Consider the following 20,902-nt stretch of genomic DNA (forward strand, 5'->3'; position numbering starts at 1 on the left):
CTAAACATATTGATCGCGACTGATTTTAAATTAAGAATTCAGTGAGAGTGAATTGGACAATAATTAGCGACTGATAATAACTTATAAAATATAAATTAAGAAACGACATCTAAATAAGCATCCCACAAAGGTTGCGAGTAGCTTTCGATTGATGAGCACTGATTGATGTGCTTTTGCTTTCACATCTTCATTTTAAGAAAAAAACATGTGGTTTTTTTTGATCAACGTTCTGCAGCATTCTGCAGGGTTAGTGAGAGTAGCTCCTGGTGGATGCGCATTGTACATTCATTTCCCCTCGCACCTCTGGATTTGAGTTGTAATAATTTTTAAAAATTTTTTAAAGTTTTTTAAAATGTGATGTACATTTGAAAAATGTGATCTTTAATCAGGTTTTCACTAGGCGTGCTACAGGGTTAGTGAGAGTAACTCCTGGTGGATGCGCATTACATGTTCATTTTTTCCCCCCACACCTCAGGAAATTGTAATTGTAATTGGAATTTGTAAATTGGCCTGCACTGAGCATTGAACATACACAAGGTTAGTGAGAGTAACGTTTGATCAGTGCACGCCATAAAGATTTTTGTTGCCTTTCATAGTTAAAGGAAGAAAAGATAATACTCTGTGGTTGCAGTTGTCACTACCTGTCTGTGACTCTGCTGTTGCTAACGCTAACCCCACTTTACTATACCGGCTTTTGCACCTGTTGATCCGACTGGATATGATAATTGTAATTGTTTGTCTACACATTGTCCTCGCATCATTGAGCATTGAGCATATTTTTAAGAAATTTGGGTTGTTCCACAACCAATCAACCCACCCACCTCTGTATTTCGGTAGGTATTCTGATGTCTCATCCGATTTCGAATAGTTATTGACTATATAACATGTTTGTAGAGTCCTGAAGAAGATCCTAACCAGGATCGAAACGTTGACAATGAAATAAAGAAGAGAGAGACCTAAATCACGCTCTTTAATTTCCCACACCCCTTAACTATTGCATATAATCGACTCTGGGAATTATCCGTTCATATATATATATATATATATATATATATAGAGAGAGAAGAGAGAGACCTAAATCACGCTCTTTAATTTCCCACACCCCTTAACCATTGCATATATATATATATATATATTTTTTTTTTCCTTCACCTTTTCAAGGGTATGAGCTCAGTCGCTTGCCGGACAAATCTGTCAAGGCAAGCGCCGCAGCTATGGTCCTTGCAGAACCTTTCTCACTATACTCACAGTTCCAAGGATAACCTGTTTTTGGGCACTGGATATGATATCGCGACCCAACTGCAATCTTTCAGTGTTTTCTAACAGGTGTTTTTCAACCAGTCCATTAACGGAAATAATCATGGGAAGGATGCTGATGGACTTCAGTCGGTACATTTCGTGGATCTGGTAGGCCAGATCACCGTACTTGGATATCTTCTCGGAGTACGCTCTGGCCAAGTTCTCGTCAGCTGGTATGGTGAAGTCCAGCAGCAGACATGTTTCTCTTTCTGCGTCGAACAGCGTGATATCAGGCCTATTGTGGGCTGACCCTCTATCCGTGATGATTGTTGTGTCCCAATAGAGTTTGAAGCGCTGATTTTGCAGGATTGGCTTTGGCTGGTACAGATGAGTAGATAGGCAACAAGAGTTCGAGCGCAAAAAGGGTAGTTTTTACATGTAAATTCTCATAAGGAAGTCTAAGGTCGATTTTGCAGAAATCGGTCAATTTTGAAAATTTTTCTAAGTCCCGTTCAAGGTCATCCAGTAGGCGGGTCTGAGAAGGTGAGAGGAGAGTGGGGGAGAGGGTAACGGGTTTGATGATGAGGGGTGTGAGGGTGAGCGGGTTCGAGATTTTGTTTCATACTTTTCTAAACGTCGGGATTCGAACTCGGGACTTTTGTGTTACGTGATAGATAGATAGGTAGGTACCTTAGCGTTGATATTAGAGATACGTCATGCTTTTTAGGGTGGTAATGAGGAGATATGTCGCTAATCAAATAATGTAGAACAGCTGGATGCTTTCATGTTTATTTTTCAAATTATGAGTGAAAGGGTGATGGTGATTCATTGATTGAAACCTTGTGAAAGAAAAATCATTTATTTTATTTACAGTAACATCGATATTTGCTTGATGAAAACAGAGTGATCGCTGAAAAAAATTTAAATCACATAGTCAACAATTTTTCCAACATTGAAATCTTCTTCCTTGGTTCATCATATTCCTCAATCTTGCGTTTATTGAGTGAATAATGACCCCACGGTACAGTGTTGAATGTTCCGGGCACCAAACATCGTTTATCGTCTTCAGGACTTAAAGCTATTTTTTCCTGTGTCAGTGAATACACATGATGTTCCTTCGCCTGAATCAAATTTTGAGAAATAATTTTATGTTTCCATGTTTCTAAACATTCAATGTAATCATCGAAACATATTCTGTTCTTAACGATTGATTTTTTAATACCCTTAGCTTTCTTGGTGGTACCATAATTTCGACACATGGATTCAATTTCATCAGCTTCATACTCTTCTTCCACCCATCGTTGTTTTTTCACATTCAGATCATCCTTAGAAGTTTTCACAGCATACAGTTTAGATCTGAGACCAACATAATTGGTCATAGGTATTCCATTGTTTTCATCCTTCATCATTCCTAATACCTTTTTATTAACTTGAGGAATACCGTAAGTATTATTCTTGGGATAATCTGAGGTATCAAATCTTTCATAACAGTCAAGTTTCATTCTTTCATAAGGATCTTCAGAGACCTCATAAATGAGAGAATCGGTATCTGTGTATAAGATGGTACAGCCAGCACTGAAAGCTTCATTCATGTAGTGGTAATGGAAGTCATAAATAGTAGTTTTAGCCAAATCCAAGATACTCATTCCCACATAAATTGGCTTGTTCAAATAGATCTGCAGCTTTCGCATTTCAACAGCTACAAAGTTCTCATTGAAAATAACAGAGTTCTTGAATTCAGGTTTGGAGATATAAGTTTCCGCCCCATATCGTCCTTTCCATTTTGTTAGAAGGTGGACATTAACCCTTTTCCGAATATTCTCCATCGTTTTTCCTGTAACAATAGAAAAGAATATGTAGATATCTGTATAGGAAATCATATGAATGTAATTTGAATGGATATAACAACTTACCAAAAACAGCGTTGTTCATCAGTTTGAAGAGATTCTTCTCGAACTCATTTTCGGCATTCTTTCTCAGATCCGTATTGAGGTCGATGTAAGACTTGAGCCATGTAGATTGCTTGAACTTGAGCACTCGATGTATTTTTGTTATAATCAATCCATTCTTCAATGCTTGCTTCAGATTTCTGTAGTGGATGATATATTTCTTCTTTTGATGTAATGTGGCCATAAGTTTAGCGTTTTGCTGAGATGCATAACAAGGTGTTTGAGTTTTAGAGTTGTAATGTTCTGGACAGAATGGAAGATCTTTGTGCACATCATGCAATTCTCTAGGATATTCGAGATCGACTTCTAAAATATAACCCTCGGGAGCATCATCAGGAATTTGCAAGACATTTATATTTGTATCGGTCCACGTAAAACCGCCGTATGGTAGACATTGTGACATTGCCCATCCATATTGATTGTTGACATCAAAGTACATGAGGTAATTTTCTGGTTTAGTTGAATCATAGTTTGGTATATACTTGTTGTTCGCATGTGCTCGTCGTTTACCACATACTTGACTAAGGCCGCCCCGAATTCCTCTTTCAACAAACAAAAACATATCAACATCGGTGAGAAGTTCTAATTCCTGTTTTGTATATTTCAACATAGCATCCCACGTATATCCTGGTAAAGTAAAATAATGCGCAGGATCTAATCCATAAGTCTTATGGCAGCTCGATCGAAATTGTTCAAATACGTCAGCCAGCAATAGAATGTCAGTTTTCATGTAGAGATCGCTGTATTCGCCCAAATTCTGACATTTGAATTTATTCCACACAAGTTGTGCTCTCTCATATCTTCTTCGTGGACATTTCCTACAATCCAATTTGTTATAGAATGCTTCAATAGGTGGAAGAGAAGTTTCATCGAATCGGTCATAGGAATCGATATAATCATATGGCATTACTCCTTTGTTCGTAAGAAGACTGATATGTTCTTCAGATTCCTCAGGAAATTGTGATTTCAAGTTCGGAAACTCTTCTAAATAGGACGCTAGTTTGTCTAAAGAGCAAGCCATGAATCGGAAACTATCAATGAATCGGAAATTAATGTGATAATCATCATAGTGTTTGGTGAAACTGATATATTTCTCCTTAGTTATCGGTAACAAATCGATTTTCCCTTCCATTCTTGTGGCAATATCTTGTATCAGAAAATTAGCGTCATATCCACTCAGGTTGTGAAATACTACAGGAATCATGTGACTATCCTTATAATTTATATTACACCCCTCATGTGCTGCTCCACGGTAATTCTTTTCGGGGATAAGATGATTATGATCTCTTACTTTTTTATCTTCAGGTTTGAACATTTCTTCACAAATATGACAGTGAGTTGCCTTCCGAAATTCGACTTCCTGTTTTGGCGTCATATCGATGTCGTAGGGACATAAGAAAACTGAGTCAACGTCTCCAGCAAATTGATTAATCTCATCTGCAAACCATTTCATGCAATTGGGACCTCGATGAGAACGATAAAAACTCAGAGAATCATCATATGAACACTTTACATAGTATCCTACAGCTGCAGCTGTATGTTCTTGATAGTTGTTTTTAGTGTTAGTAGGTTTTAGTATGCTCTCCAGATCTGCATAAATAATAAAAGGTACCTTCTCCTTGTTTTTATGATTTTTGAACTTGAGTGTATTGTTTCCTATCTCAGGCATCTTTATAGCTGTTTCATTCATGTTTCCACAATCCTCTGAATGACTTTTTAGTTTTTCTTCAGATCGTAAGTACCGGAGACATCTATCACATATAAATTTCGGTCCATGTTCCTTGCTCAATTGACTCGATACCAGACGAGAGAGATTTTTGATCCATACATAATGGTATCGCACTGGAGTATCATCGTTTGAATAGTGATCTTGTATAAGGAGTAAGTTGATATGTCTATTCATTTTAATTTTTGTTAGGTATGTTGGCAATGTAGTGAAGCTCTTCTTTTCCTTTTTCAGAATATAAACATTAATGGATATCTGGTTTTGTTTTTCAAAGTTGGGTATCTGTTTCATTGTCATCGGAAATTGAATACCTTTCAACTTCAAAATTTTGGAATAATGAGGATATTTGGATAATCGTTGGGGGTCCTTCTCAACAGGGTGTAATGCAGCCATCACAGACCATGCGAAACATGCTTCATCGTCGTTTTTCACATTGATACAAGCCTCTTTCCGTTTTATTTGAGGAGGAAGTTCTATGTATGAGCTTCCAAGTTGGGGTGTGAACTTGTTTATATTCACCCCTAGGTTAACAACATTAACCAGAGCCCATCCGCTATCACGTTCTTGGAATTCCTCAAGATCTTTGAGAATTGATACCAAAACATTTATATTGAACCATTCAGTAATATTCGTGTCTCGGTAAATAGGTGAATTGGATGTTGTGAAGTACTTATATTCCTTTTGAATTTTATTGGCTGTCATAATCTGAAACTCTCCACAAAAAACCATATTGACCTTAACAGCTTCATCCTTCTTCAATGCATTCAGAATTCTTCGACGAAATATAGCTTCGCAGTCCATCAAAAAATCCTTAGGCTCCTTATGTTTCAGGTTACTAATCACACCTGTTCTTATTCTCGAGTCGAATGCTGATAATGAATCATTCCAATGGACTCTGTTCCAAGCAGTTTCCTTTCGTCTACTCAGACCTGCACCAATTCGTTGTTGTTGTTTGAATTGTTGTTTCAATGATTTTATAGAACGGATCTGAGCTTCGAGTTGCTGTTTTCCTCCAATTGAAGTACAACCTGGCAATTCCCGATACAGTTTTCTTATTGCTCTCGTACATTCCTTTATACCTTTTATTGCATGCTCATTATCAGATGTAGTGATAAATAAAGCCACTAACGACTTTATTAGTCGAAGACAATTCTCTATGTTGAACATTTTAGATACAACTGAAACAAAATATCCATGTCAACATTTTAAATATTCTCAAAATCGGATACAACACACGAAAATAGCCGAAGATTCCCGAACATAGCCGCAGATTTCCGAAAATAGCCAAAGATTACCGAAGATACAAAACTTACACAAAAACGGATATAAAGCGGATACGAAGTGAATATAAATCGAGTACACAACACAGTTAAGCTGTGCAATACAGTTTCAAGCAGCTGAACAGGCAGCTTCAAAACAGCATCAGACAGACAGCTAAGCAGACATCTGCAGCACAGCTCCAGACAGCTTCAACACAGCTCCAGACAGCTAAGCTGACAGCTTCAGCACAGCTCCAGACAGCTTCAACACAGCTCCAGACAGCTAAGCTGGCAGCTGTTATGAAGGGTATAAGCGGATACAAAGTGGATACTTGTGGAATATATAGGAAAGAATTCAGTCTAACAAATAACTTGAGCAGGCATCTAAATGTATATAAAAAATTGACCTCTCTTGTCTTGTATGCAGGAAAAAATCACTAGGAACAATACTTTGAAAAAACACATAATCGAGAAACATGACGCAATTCATGATACTCTGAGAGAAAACTATGAAAAGATCTATTAGAAATATAAGTGTGGTAGACCGCAGGATGTAGAAGATAGTTATCCAAAATCGAATACTAGATGTTCTCATGAAGTTAGTAGTGGTGAATATTTTACCGAAATAAATTATATCCATGAGCTGAGATTATATCGATGAGCTGCGTACACTGCATAGAAAAAATAATATTCTCGTCTGAAAAGTACAATTTTTGTTGGAAGTACTATGAGAGCTTGGTGTCATTTATTATAATGATAGTATAGCAGACTGATAATATGATGTATGTATGAATCATACTTTTCTGATAAATATCGGAACTAATAATTTTATATTTTAATTAATAACATATATCCTAAGCATCCACATGTAATAACTTATATCAGTCTTCAAGTCAAGTCATTAGTTTGATTTGCTTGCAACAATTTTGTGATTAAAACACAGAGATAAGAAGATTGGTCTCAGAGAAGTCCTTGGACTCAGTAAATCTTCATATAAACTGTCATCTTTAATACATATTTATATAAATAAATAATGAGAGATTCAACGGCTTCTCCGGTTTTAAGGATTTACGTAAATTAGATGATAAAATTTTATCTAAAGATTTTTTTCTGAATAACAGATACCTACTATTTTCATTTTATCAATAAATCTATCGAGGTCAACCAGGCGGTTCTTTAATAGCCATCGCATGCAACAATTTTCCTACTTACACATATATACCTAGTATATAGCAGATGACAGCCCACTTTTCAGATGGGTCTTACAGACATCTCAATACTGATACTTGACCCTCGTAAGAGTTCTCTAGTGTGTTTTCGTTAATCGTCGTCCACCCTTTTATACCGCATAAGCGGAACCTCTATCGAAATCTATATGAACATAATCTGAATGTTTTATAGCCAGGCGGCCCCTCAGGATTCTAAGACACTACACAGAGGTCTGAGGTTTAGATTATTATCATATAGAAAAATCGATTTTAATTGATAATATGGTAAGATATAATACATTATAATATGTGCATATCAACATGAAATAAGTACTTACGTGGTATGATAGGTTGATGAGTTGGGATTGAAAGTTATGGTTTTTTTTAAAGAAGGAACAGTCCCTACGATCAGATTGGGGAACTGAAAAAAAAAACGTTTATTTAGCCTGTATGAATTCAAGAAGATGTGCTAAGCAATAATGAAAATACCGCATAATTTTCATCCGTTAGTTTATTCTGTTATCAGCAGATCGAATGAATGTATCATGTCTATGTAGAATGAAATATTTCTTAGTCCAAATTTTCTCTTAATCCTGCGATATCTCCGAAATCATACATTATAGGGAAAAACTAAACCAAAAATCACCCCCTTCACTCCCTGTCGATTTACCACCTAATGAATAAGATGACAAAGTTTCAAAATCATATCTAATCATTTTATCACTTCCCCACTATTCAAATTCGACTATAATATTCATATCGTAGGATACCCGGAAATGAAAAGAATTATTCTAAGTCCTAATTTTTTCTTCATCCTGCGATATCTCCGAAATCATGCATTTTAGAGAAAAACTAAATCAAAAATCACCCCCTTCACCTCCTGTCGATTTACCACCTAATGAATAAGATGACAAAGTTTCAAAATCATATCTAATCATTTTATCACTTCCCCACTATTCAAATTCGACTATAATATTCATATCATAGGATACCCGGAAATGAAAAGAATTATTCTAAGTCCTAATTTTTTCTTCATCCTGCGATATCTCCGAAATCATGCATTTTAGAGAAAAACTAAATCAAAAATCACCCCCTTCACCCCCTATCGATTTACCACCTAATGAATAAGATGACAAAGTTTCAAAATCATATCTAATCATTTTATCACTTCCCCACTATTCAAATTCGACTATAATATTCATATCATAGGATACCCGGAAATGAAAAGAATTATTCTAAGTCCTAATTTTTTCTTCATCCTGCGATATCTCCGAAATCATGCATTTTAGGGAAAAACTAAATCAAAAATCACCCCCTTCATCCTCTGTCGATTTACCACCTAATGAATAAGATGACAAAGTTTCAAAATCATATCTAATCATTTTATCACCCCCCACTATTCTAATCCGACTATAATATTCATATCATACGATACCCAGAAGTGAATAAAATTGTTCTAAGCACTGATTTTTTCTTCATCCTGTGATATCGCCGAAATCATGCATTTTAGGAAAAAATAAATCTAAAATCAACATCCCCCTCCCCCCGGATTTAACATCCACTAATAATTATGATTGTAACAAAGTTTCAAATCATATTATCTTCCCATTCTACCGTCTCTAAGATAAGATTAACAAAAAATAAATCTCGTCTTACTCACCTAGATATGTTTTTTTTCACGATTTCGTAACAATAGAACGCAACTAATCGAAACCCTGCGAACGAATGAAGAATTGATACAATACTGGCTGTATTTATATTCTCTCAAGCTGCCCTTAGTTTGAACAATGAAAATGATACCTGTTTGAAGACGATTTTGACGCGAATTCATGAAAGAACGATCCATATAAATTCGATATCCTATTTAATTTCGAATTAATTTTAGGTTGTGAGGTATCCTGGAGTAAATCACTGCTCCTTCACAACCATCCGGAAGGTATTTTAATTTTTTTATATTGATTTATTGAGGTTTAATCGGAAAATACTGTTCATTAAAGCTCCAATATTGTAGTCATTGGTATGTGTATATGCGCTGACGGGGTTCAAGTTACAGACAGGTCTGGACAAGAAAGAGTCATGGATAGATCGTGAGCCTTGTACCCCGTCAGCGCATATACACATACCAATGATTACAATATTGGAGCTTTAATGAACAGTATTTTCCGATTAAACCTCAATAAATCAATATAAAAAAATTAAAATACCTTCCGGATGGTTGTGAAGGAGCAGTGATTTACTCCAGGATACCTCACAACCTAAAATTAATTCGAAATTAAATAGGATATCGAATTTATATGGATCGTTCTTTCATGAATTCGCGTCAAAATCGTCTTCAAACAGGTATCATTTTCATTGTTCAAACTAAGGGCAGCTTGAGAGAATATAAATACAGCCAGTATTGTATCAATTCTTCATTCGTTCGCAGGGTTTCGATTAGTTGCGTTCTATTGTTACGAAATCGTGAAAAAAAACATATCTATGTAGGTGAGTAAGACGAGATTTATTTTTTGTTAATCTTATCTTAGAGACGGTAGAATGGGAAGATAATATGATTTGAAACTTTGTTACAATCATAATTATTAGTGGATGTTAAATCCGGGGGGAGGGGGATGTTGATTTTAGATTTATTTTTTCCTAAAATGCATGATTTCGGCGATATCACAGGATGAAGAAAAAATCAGTGCTTAGAACAATTTTATTCACTTCTGGGTATCGTATGATATGAATATTATAGTCGGATTAGAATAGTGGGGGGTGATAAAATGATTAGATATGATTTTGAAACTTTGTCATCTTATTCATTAGGTGGTAAATCGATAGGGGGTGAAGGGGGTGATTTTTGATTTAGTTTTTCTCTAAAATGCATGATTTCGGAGATATCGCAGGATGAAGAAAAAATTAGGACTTAGAATAATTCTTTTCATTTCCGGGTATCCTATGATATGAATATTATAGTCGAATTTGAATAGTGGGGAAGTGATAAAATGATTAGATATGATTTTGAAACTTTGTCATCTTATTCATTAGGTGGTAAATCGATAGGGGGTGAAGGGGGTGATTTTTGATTTAGTTTTTCTCTAAAATGCATGATTTCGGAGATATCGCAGGATGAAGAAAAAATTAGGACTTAGAATAATTCTTTTCATTTCCGGGTATCCTATGATATGAATATTATAGTCGAATTTGAATAGTGGGGAAGTGATAAAATGATTAGATATGATTTTGAAACTTTGTCATCTTATTCATTAGGTGGTAAATCGACAGGAAGTGAAGGGGGTGATTTTTGATTTAGTTTTTCTCTAAAATGCATGATTTCGGAGATATCGCAGGATGAAGAAAAAATTAGGACTTAGAATAATTCTTTTCATTTCCGGGTATCCTACGATATGAATATTATAGTCGAATTTGAATAGTGGGGAAGTGATAAAATGATTAGATATGATTTTGAAACTTTGTCATCTTATTCATTAGGTGGTAAATCGACAGGGAGTGAAGGGGGTGATTTTTGGTTTAGTTTTTCCCTATAATGTATGATTTCGGAGATATCGCAGGATTAAGAGAAAATTTGGACTAAGAAATATTTCATTCTACATAGACATGATACATTCATTCGATCTGCTGATAACAGAATAAACTAACGGATGAAAATTATGCGGTATTTTCATTATTGCTTAGCACATCTTCTTGAATTCATACAGGCTAAATAAACGTTTTTTTTTTCAGTTCCCCAATCTGATCGTAGGGACTGTTCCTTCTTTAAAAAAAACCATAACTTTCAATCCCAACTCATCAACCTATCATACCACGTAAGTACTTATTTCATGTTGATATGCACATATTATAATGTATTATATCTTACCATATTATCAATTAAAATCGATCTTTCTATATGATAATAATCTAAACCTCAGACCTCTGTGTAGTGTCTTAGAATCCTGAGGGGCCGCCTGGCTATAAAACATTCAGATTATGTTCATATAGATTTCGATAGAGGTTCCGCTTATGCGGTATAAAAGGGTGGACGACGATTAACGAAAACACACTAGAGAACTCTTACGAGGGTCAAGTATCAGTATTGAGATGTCTGTAAGACCCATCTGAAAAGTGGGCTGTCATCTGCTATATACTAGGTATATATGTGTAAGTAGGAAAATTGTTGCATGCGATGGCTATTAAAGAACCGCCTGGTTGACCTCGATAGATTTATTGATAAAATGAAAATAGTAGGTATCTGTTATTCAGAAAAAAATCTTTAGATAAAATTTTATCATCTAATTTACGTAAATCCTTAAAACCGGAGAAGCCGTTGAATCTCTCATTATTTATTTATATAAATATGTATTAAAGATGACAGTTTATATGAAGATTTACTGAGTCCAAGGACTTCTCTGAGACCAATCTTCTTATCTCTGTGTTTTAATCACAAAATTGTTGCAAGCAAATCAAACTAATGACTTGACTTGAAGACTGATATAAGTTATTACATGTGGATGCTTAGGATATATGTTATTAATTAAAATATAAAATTATTAGTTCCGATATTTATCAGAAAAGTATGATTCATACATACATCATATTATCAGTCTGCTATACTATCATTATAATAAATGACACCAAGCTCTCATAGTACTTCCAACAAAAATTGTACTTTTCAGACGAGAATATTATTTTTTCTATGCAGTGTACGCAGCTCATCGATATAATCTCAGCTCATGGATATAATTTATTTCGGTAAAATATTCACCACTACTAACTTCATGAGAACATCTAGTATTCGATTTTGGATAACTATCTTCTACATCCTGCGGTCTACCACACTTATATTTCTAATAGATCTTTTCATAGTTTTCTCTCAGAGTATCATGAATTGCGTCATGTTTCTCGATTATGTGTTTTTTCAAAGTATTGTTCCTAGTGATTTTTTCCTGCATACAAGACAAGAGAGGTCAATTTTTTATATACATTTAGATGCCTGCTCAAGTTATTTGTTAGACTGAATTCTTTCCTATATATTCCACAAGTATCCACTTTGTATCCGCTTATACCCTTCATAACAGCTGCCAGCTTAGCTGTCTGGAGCTGTGTTGAAGCTGTCTGGAGCTGTGCTGAAGCTGTCAGCTTAGCTGTCTGGAGCTGTGTTGAAGCTGTCTGGAGCTGTGCTGCAGATGTCTGCTTAGCTGTCTGTCTGATGCTGTTTTGAAGCTGCCTGTTCAGCTGCTTGAAACTGTATTGCACAGCTTAACTGTGTTGTGTACTCGATTTATATTCACTTCGTATCCGCTTTATATCCGTTTTTGTGTAAGTTTTGTATCTTCGGTAATCTTTGGCTATTTTCGGAAATCTGCGGCTATGTTCGGGAATCTTCGGCTATTTTCGTGTGTTGTATCCGATTTTGAGAATATTTAAAATGTTGACATGGATATTTTGTTTCAGTTGTATCTAAAATGTTCAACATAGAGAATTGTCTTCGACTAATAAAGTCGTTAGTGGCTTTATTTATCACTACATCTGATAATGAGCATGCAATAAAAGGTATAAAGGAATGTACGAGAGCAATAAGAAAACTGTATCGGGAATTGCCAGGTTGTACTTCAATTGGAGGAAAACAGCAACTCGAAGCTCAGATCCGTTCTATAAAATCATTGAAACAACAATTCAAACAACAACAACGAATTGGTGCAGGTCTGAGTAGACGAAAGGAAACTGCTTGGAACAGAGTCCATTGGAATGATTCATTATCAGCATTCGACTCGAGAATAAGAACAGGTGTGATTAGTAACCTGAAACATAAGGAGCCTAAGGATTTTTTGATGGACTGCGAAGCTATATTTCGTCGAAGAATTCTGAATGCATTGAAGAAGGATGAAGCTGTTAAGGTCAATATGGTTTTTTGTGGAGAGTTTCAGATTATGACAGCCAATAAAATTCAAAAGGAATATAAGTACTTCACAACATCCAATTCACCTATTTACCGAGACACGAATATTACTGAATGGTTCAATATAAATGTTTTGGTATCAATTCTCAAAGATCTTGAGGAATTCCAAGAACGTGATAGCGGATGGGCTCTGGTTAATGTTGTTAACCTAGGGGTGAATATAAACAAGTTCACACCCCAACTTGGAAGCTCATACATAGAACTTCCTCCTCAAATAAAACGGAAAGAGGCTTGTATCAATGTGAAAAACGACGATGAAGCATGTTTCGCATGGTCTGTGATGGCTGCATTACACCCTGTTGAGAAGGACCCCCAACGATTATCCAAATATCCTCATTATTCCAAAATTTTGAAGTTGAAAGGTATTCAATTTCCGATGACAATGAAACAGATACCCAACTTTGAAAAACAAAACCAGATATCCATTAATGTTTATATTCTGAAAAAGGAAAAGAAGAGCTTCACTACATTGCCAACATACCTAACAAAAATTAAAATGAATAGACATATCAACTTACTCCTTATACAAGATCACTATTCAAACGATGATACTCCAGTGCGATACCATTATGTATGGATCAAAAATCTCTCTCGTCTGGTATCGAGTCAATTGAGCAAGGAACATGGACCGAAATTTATATGTGATAGATGTCTCCGGTACTTACGATCTGAAGAAAAACTAAAAAGTCATTCAGAGGATTGTGGAAACATGAATGAAACAGCTATAAAGATGCCTGAGATAGGAAACAATACACTCAAGTTCAAAAATCATAAAAACAAGGAGAAGGTACCTTTTATTATTTATGCAGATCTGGAGAGCATACTAAAACCTACTAACACTAAAAACAACTATCAAGAACATACAGCTGCAGCTGTAGGATACTATGTAAAGTGTTCATATGATGATTCTCTGAGTTTTTATCGTTCTCATCGAGGTCCCAATTGCATGAAATGGTTTGCAGATGAGATTAATCAATTTGCTGGAGACGTTGACTCAGTTTTCTTATGTCCCTACGACATCGATATGACGCCAAAACAGGAAGTCGAATTTCGGAAGGCAACTCACTGTCATATTTGTGAAGAAATGTTCAAACCTGAAGATAAAAAAGTAAGAGATCATAATCATCTTATCCCCGAAAAGAATTACCGTGGAGCAGCACATGAGGGGTGTAATATAAATTATAAGGATAGTCGCATGATTCCTGTAGTATTTCACAACCTGAGTGGATATGACGCTAATTTTCTGATACAAGATATTGCCACAAGAATGGAAGGGAAAATCGATTTGTTACCGATAACTAAGGAGAAATATATCAGTTTCACCAAACACTATGATGATTATCACATTAATTTCCGATTCATTGATAGTTTCCGATTCATGGCTTGCTCTTTAGACAAACTAGCGTCCTATTTAGAAGAGTTTCCGAACTTGAAATCACAATTTCCTGAGGAATCTGAAGAACATATCAGTCTTCTTACGAACAAAGGAGTAATGCCATATGATTATATCGATTCCTATGACCGATTCGATGAAACTTCTCTTCCACCTATTGAAGCATTCTATAACAAATTGGATTGTAGGAAATGTCCACGAAGAAGATATGAGAGAGCACAACTTGTGTGGAATAAATTCAAATGTCAGAATTTGGGCGAATACAGCGATCTCTACATGAAAACTGACATTCTATTGCTGGCTGACGTATTTGAACAATTTCGATCGAGCTGCCATAAGACTTATGGATTAGATCCTGCGCATTATTTTACTTTACCAGGATATACGTGGGATGCTATGTTGAAATATACAAAACAGGAATTAGAACTTCTCACCGATGTTGATATGTTTTTGTTTGTTGAAAGAGGAATTCGGGGCGGCCTTAGTCAAGTATGTGGTAAACGACGAGCACATGCGAACAACAAGTATATACCAAACTATGATTCAACTAAACCAGAAAATTACCTCATGTACTTTGATGTCAACAATCAATATGGATGGGCAATGTCACAATGTCTACCATACGGCGGTTTTACGTGGACCGATACAAATATAAATGTCTTGCAAATTCCTGATGATGCTCCCGAGGGTTATATTTTAGAAGTCGATCTCGAATATCCTAGAGAATTGCATGATGTGCACAAAGATCTTCCATTCTGTCCAGAACATTACAACTCTAAAACTCAAACACCTTGTTATGCATCTCAGCAAAACGCTAAACTTATGGCCACATTACATCAAAAGAAGAAATATATCATCCACTACAGAAATCTGAAGCAAGCATTGAAGAATGGATTGATTATAACAAAAATACATCGAGTGCTCAAGTTCAAGCAATCTACATGGCTCAAGTCTTACATCGACCTCAATACGGATCTGAGAAAGAATGCCGAAAATGAGTTCGAGAAGAATCTCTTCAAACTGATGAACAACGCTGTTTTTGGTAAGTTGTTATATCCATTCAAATTACATTCATATGATTTCCTATACAGATATCTACATATTCTTTTCTATTGTTACAGGAAAAACGATGGAGAATATTCGGAAAAGGGTTAATGTCCACCTTCTAACAAAATGGAAAGGACGATATGGGGCGGAAACTTATATCTCCAAACCTGAATTCAAGAACTCTGTTATTTTCAATGAGAACTTTGTAGCTGTTGAAATGCGAAAGCTGCAGATCTATTTGAACAAGCCAATTTATGTGGGAATGAGTATCTTGGATTTGGCTAAAACTACTATTTATGACTTCCATTACCACTACATGAATGAAGCTTTCAGTGCTGGCTGTACCATCTTATACACAGATACCGATTCTCTCATTTATGAGGTCTCTGAAGATCCTTATGAAAGAATGAAACTTGACTGTTATGAAAGATTTGATACCTCAGATTATCCCAAGAATAATACTTACGGTATTCCTCAAGTTAATAAAAAGGTATTAGGAATGATGAAGGATGAAAACAATGGAATACCTATGACCAATTATGTTGGTCTCAGATCTAAACTGTATGCTGTGAAAACTTCTAAGGATGATCTGAATGTGAAAAAACAACGATGGGTGGAAGAAGAGTATGAAGCTGATGAAATTGAATCCATGTGTCGAAATTATGGTACCACCAAGAAAGCTAAGGGTATTAAAAAATCAATCGTTAAGAACAGAATATGTTTCGATGATTACATTGAATGTTTAGAAACATGGAAACATAAAATTATTTCTCAAAATTTGATTCAGGCGAAGGAACATCATGTGTATTCACTGACACAGGAAAAAATAGCTTTAAGTCCTGAAGACGATAAACGATGTTTGGTGCCCGGAACATTCAACACTGTACCGTGGGGTCATTATTCACTCAATAAACGCAAGATTGAGGAATATGATGAACCAAGGAAGAAGATTTCAATGTTGGAAAAATTGTTGACTATGTGATTTAAATTTTTTTCAGCGATCACTCTGTTTTCATCAAGCAAATATCGATGTTACTGTAAATAAAATAAATGATTTTTCTTTCACAAGGTTTCAATCAATGAATCACCATCACCCTTTCACTCATAATTTGAAAAATAAACATGAAAGCATCCAGCTGTTCTACATTATTTGATTAGCGACATATCTCCTCATTACCACCCTAAAAAGCATGACGTATCTCTAATATCAACGCTAAGGTACCTACCTATCTATCTATCACGTAACACAAAAGTCCCGAGTTCGAATCCCGACGTTTAGAAAAGTATGAAACAAAATCTCGAACCCGCTCACCCTCACACCCCTCATCATCAAACCCGTTACCCTCTCCCCCACTCTCCTCTCACCTTCTCAGACCCGCCTACTGGATGACCTTGAACGGGACTTAGAAAAATTTTCAAAATTGACCGATTTCTGCAAAATCGACCTTAGACTTCCTTATGAGAATTTACATGTAAAAACTACCCTTTTTGCGCTCGAACTCTTGTTGCCTATCTACTCAGATGCTGCTGGACCTCCTTCCGGATCAACCCCAGTTTGAGAGCTATTTGTTGATGGTAAATTTTACCAACGGCATTGTGCCTGTCCAAGTAGTCTTTTGGCGCCAGTATAGAACAAGAGGAAGTTATGTGCTGTATAGATTCGCGGGCCTGCGAGCACCTTCTGCAGAGGTCGGATGGAATATCTTGTTTGGTTATGTGTTTTATGTACATCCTAGTTGGCATTACTTGATCTTGGATTGCCAGTAAACGTCCTTCCGTCTCAGGAAACAGGTATCCAGCGCGAAGGTAAGTAAGAGACTCTGACTCATCCACTTCTTTACCTTTCAGATTACTAGGGTACCTGCCATGCAAAGCTTTGCTGTTCCATTCCTCTATCATCGCGCTCAGTGATTGTGTGGTGGCCCGATAATCTGGATCCGAAAGCTTCAGTGCAGAGATGCGTTCGTCAGCCTCACGGATGGCCAGGGCAACAGGCGAGTTCAGTTGCATGAAATATGCTCTGAGGGCGTTGATATTATTTGCGTGTGTTGTCTCCAAATTCAGAAGGCCTCTTCCTCCGTTCTTCCTGGGTAGGTATAATCTGATAGTAGATGAATGAGGGTGGTGAATACCGCTGCTTGTTAGCAGGCTTCTTATTTTTCTATCGATGTCTCGGAGGTCAGTTTGAGACCATGTGAGTATTCCAAAGGAATAAGTTAAGCTTGGTATCGCCCAGATGTTGATGGCAGTGAATAATGATTTTGAGTTGAGTCCAGACTTCAGCAGTAGTTTCACCTTCTTGTAAAGTTTTTGCCTGAAGATCTCTTTCATTTCGGAGGTGTTTATTTCGTGAGCTTGATTAATTCCGAGATATTTATATGATTCGTCTTCTCCTAATGCTGATATGCTGTTGTGATTCATCAAAGTGGTGCTACGCCCAGCCTGTAGTTTTCCTCTCTTAACTTCGAGTGTAGCACATTTGTCGACCCCCATCTCCATCCGAATTGCATCACTGAAGGCGGAAATGATCTCAAGCTGTCTTCTCTGTTGTTCTGAGTTCTGAGTATATATATATATATATATATATATATATATATATATATATATATATATATATATATATATATATATATATATATATATATATATATATATATATATATATATATATATATATATATATATATATATATATATATATATATATATATATATATATATATATATATATATATATATATATATATATATATATATATATATATATATATATATATATATATATATATTATTTAATAAGGGATGTCGATCAACACACTGATGAGGTTTTTACTCTTTATTCATAATAGCCTAGCTTTCGGAAACGGTTGTTTCCTTCCTCATTATCTAAAGTATTATATATATATATATATATATATATATATATATATATATATATATATATATATATATATATATATATATATATATATATATATATGAACCCGTAGTTCGTTGTTACCTCCGTTAAGTTCATTGGGCGACCTGACCTCCGGGTGAAGGAGTTTTTTAATTGGAATAATTTTTGCTTATATATGTAGAGGGGAAGGTAAATAACAGGGGTACCTAAAGAGGGGAAAAGATTTTCATTGAAAAATTTTTCTCTAAACGAATCAGACCTTACTACCTCCGCATATATTTCTTATTAGTAGTGCGCTCTCACCTCCCGCAACGTTGTCAGATTTCAGGAGGACAGAAAGTAGGGCAGCTTGAATTCTACTCATATACAGCTGCTCTTCCGATTCATTCACACATACTGAAACCTGGAAATAGTTCGAGAACGATACTGATATTAATAAACTTCATACGCTAATAATTGATTGATAAGGATTCGGAGTAAATGAATTTGGACAGAAATTATTATCTTTTCTTCATGAATATCAACAGTTTTGAATAAGTATGCTATGTCTACGATACTTCGTCCGATAGGGGAGTTTAATACCGTATAGGTCCTAAAATGAATGATACATGACAATGAAATTTTTCGTTACATATGAGATTAATTCCAAAGACAATTTTACCGAATTTGTTCTGGTATGAAATAGTTATCTAAATTTTGGGCATTATATTCACGACATGAGGAACTCCATTGAAATGTTTTTCCCGAATGAATCAACAAAGATATACGTTTTACTTTCAGCTTCTATACTTCATTCACTTTCATTTTAGCACAGGATTGGCCATGGAAATTGAATACCTTTCACTCTGTATGGTACGAAAATGTTGGGTTAAGACGCTTGTCAAAACATTTTTGAGTTTTAAATAAATGCTACGTAGTCCGTTCTACGTGAGACTCTCAGTAATTACGTATTTCATCACAATGTCAAATCACTTCGGAAAATATTGCGTCGAAAATATGTAACGAACATAATTGACATTTATACAAACTGATTGAAGACATACCAAATCTATTTATTTACATGGAAAATAGAAGTAATCAGTAGCTTGAGGAGAGTTACTGTTGTTTATTTTCTTTGGCTGAAGGCTGAAGACGTTACATCAGTTGTAGAATTCAAAAAAATCAACCCAAAGATGAAATGCATTTGATGCAGTGTTAGCATTGAATTGAATACTCATAGGTGGTAGGGAATGGGTATCTCTTGAAGAAATGAACGGATAATTACGAGAATGTTGAATTCCTCAACAAAAATCATCTTGCGTGAATGGTAGTCAAAATAATTGAAAGAAGTTTGAAGCAACAGGAGCTTCACCTTCAAACAAAACAACTGCCTAGTATTCATGTCTGTTTATTTTCAGTACATTGATATAATAATTATAATTATACAGGGTGTGGCGTAATGAATGGATAATATGGAGCCTGCGGGTAGAGTACTCTATGGGGGTTCAAATAAATATATTTTACGTTTGGCAAAAGTGCCTTGGTTTTCGAGATATTGGGGATTTTCGATGAATCACCCCAAATAATAATAATAACTGGATATTGACATTTTTCATCATAGCGGTTCAAAAGAAACTCCTTGATTTAATGGCATTTCTTAATTGCTCGAGGAGTCTTTTGAAATTTTTCACTACACAGGGTGTTTCACAAGTAAACGGACAAACGAAAACCGTGAATAGAGGGCATTGAGCTCAGTTCAAAAACACCTCATATGTGTGTCTTAGGCATTCCGTTTCCGATATAGAGAGGAGTTTATTCAAATTTCCCTAATTTTTGTTCGGCCATAACTCCAAATATTTTAGTTGGATTCGGCTAAAAATTCATTATCCGCTTAAACTTCTAAGTTTCAATAAAACAGAACATTAAAAGTTGACGAACACAGGACCGGACTCATTGAGGATATATTCAAATTTAAACTCATGCAAAACACTCTGTTTGTAGTTTTTCTCGTCATAATTTTGAATTTTTCAGGTATCTTCATTGATTTTCTCAAAATCAATGAAACTTTGGTATGCCTTTTCAGATTATTTCTAATGAATAATTGTTTGATCGTGAAATGTCTGGAAAAAACAGCGCTGCATATTGACTTTTACTTCACATTAATTAATGGGATGAATATGATCGCCAATCAACTGAGGAAATCTAAAAATGGAATTGGAAATGTTCAACTGAATTTTTTCGTTCTCAATATATGTCTTGCATTTG

The 20,902-nt window shown here is 35.4% G+C and overlaps 3 protein-coding genes across 3 annotated transcripts; 1 reads left to right on the forward strand and 2 right to left on the reverse strand.

Annotated features, from left to right (window-relative positions):
- Positions 1-1,212: 1,212 nt before the first annotated feature.
- Positions 1,213-18,252, reverse strand: LOC123317612. Its single transcript, XM_044904216.1, has 2 exons — positions 17,281-18,252; positions 1,213-1,626 (listed from the first exon to the last, which is right to left on the reverse strand). The coding sequence occupies exons 1-2, from the start codon at positions 18,250-18,252 to the stop codon at positions 1,213-1,215; spliced, it is 1,386 nt and encodes a 461-aa protein (XP_044760151.1).
- LOC123318071 lies at positions 2,140-9,407 on the reverse strand. The gene is made up of 5 exons (XM_044904767.1): positions 9,042-9,407; positions 7,720-7,802; positions 3,153-6,092; positions 2,622-3,073; positions 2,140-2,349 (listed from the first exon to the last, which is right to left on the reverse strand). The coding sequence occupies exons 3-5, from the start codon at positions 6,079-6,081 to the stop codon at positions 2,305-2,307; spliced, it is 3,426 nt and encodes a 1,141-aa protein (XP_044760702.1). The 5' UTR covers positions 6,082-6,092; positions 7,720-7,802; positions 9,042-9,407; the 3' UTR covers positions 2,140-2,304.
- Positions 14,528-16,768, forward strand: LOC123318074. The gene is made up of 3 exons (XM_044904770.1): positions 14,528-15,754; positions 15,834-16,285; positions 16,558-16,768. The coding sequence occupies exons 1-3, from the start codon at positions 14,587-14,589 to the stop codon at positions 16,600-16,602; spliced, it is 1,665 nt and encodes a 554-aa protein (XP_044760705.1). The 5' UTR covers positions 14,528-14,586; the 3' UTR covers positions 16,603-16,768.
- Positions 18,253-20,902: the final 2,650 nt, after the last annotated feature.

This window comes from Coccinella septempunctata, chromosome 7 (genome assembly GCF_907165205.1).
Source record: "Coccinella septempunctata chromosome 7, icCocSept1.1, whole genome shotgun sequence".
In the NCBI taxonomy this organism is placed as follows: Eukaryota; Metazoa; Arthropoda; class Insecta; order Coleoptera; family Coccinellidae; genus Coccinella; species Coccinella septempunctata.

What these genes read in the sequence shown, in the direction of transcription:
- LOC123318071 (XM_044904767.1), bottom strand. Translation starts at nt 6,081, where the DNA reads ATGTTCAACATAGAGAATTGTCTTCGACTAATAAAGTCGTTAGTGGCT. An exon ending in GATGAACAACGCTGTTTTTG is followed by an intron (nt 3,074 to 3,152) that starts GTAAGTTGTTAT and finishes CTATTGTTACAG; the next exon opens with GAAAAACGATGGAGAATATT. An exon ending in AGGATGAAAACAATGGAATA is followed by an intron (nt 2,350 to 2,621) that starts CCTATGACCAAT and finishes GGCGAAGGAACA; the next exon opens with TCATGTGTATTCACTGACAC.
- LOC123318074 (XM_044904770.1), top strand. Translation starts at nt 14,587, where the DNA reads ATGGAAGGGAAAATCGATTTGTTACCGATAACTAAGGAGAAATATATC. An exon ending in GATGAACAACGCTGTTTTTG is followed by an intron (nt 15,755 to 15,833) that starts GTAAGTTGTTAT and finishes CTATTGTTACAG; the next exon opens with GAAAAACGATGGAGAATATT. An exon ending in AGGATGAAAACAATGGAATA is followed by an intron (nt 16,286 to 16,557) that starts CCTATGACCAAT and finishes GGCGAAGGAACA; the next exon opens with TCATGTGTATTCACTGACAC.
- LOC123317612 (XM_044904216.1), bottom strand. Translation starts at nt 18,252, where the DNA reads ATGGGGGTCGACAAATGTGCTACACTCGAAGTTAAGAGAGGAAAACTA. An exon ending in GGAAGGAGGTCCAGCAGCAT is followed by an intron (nt 1,627 to 17,280) that starts CTGAGTAGATAG and finishes CTATCTACTCAT; the next exon opens with CTGTACCAGCCAAAGCCAAT.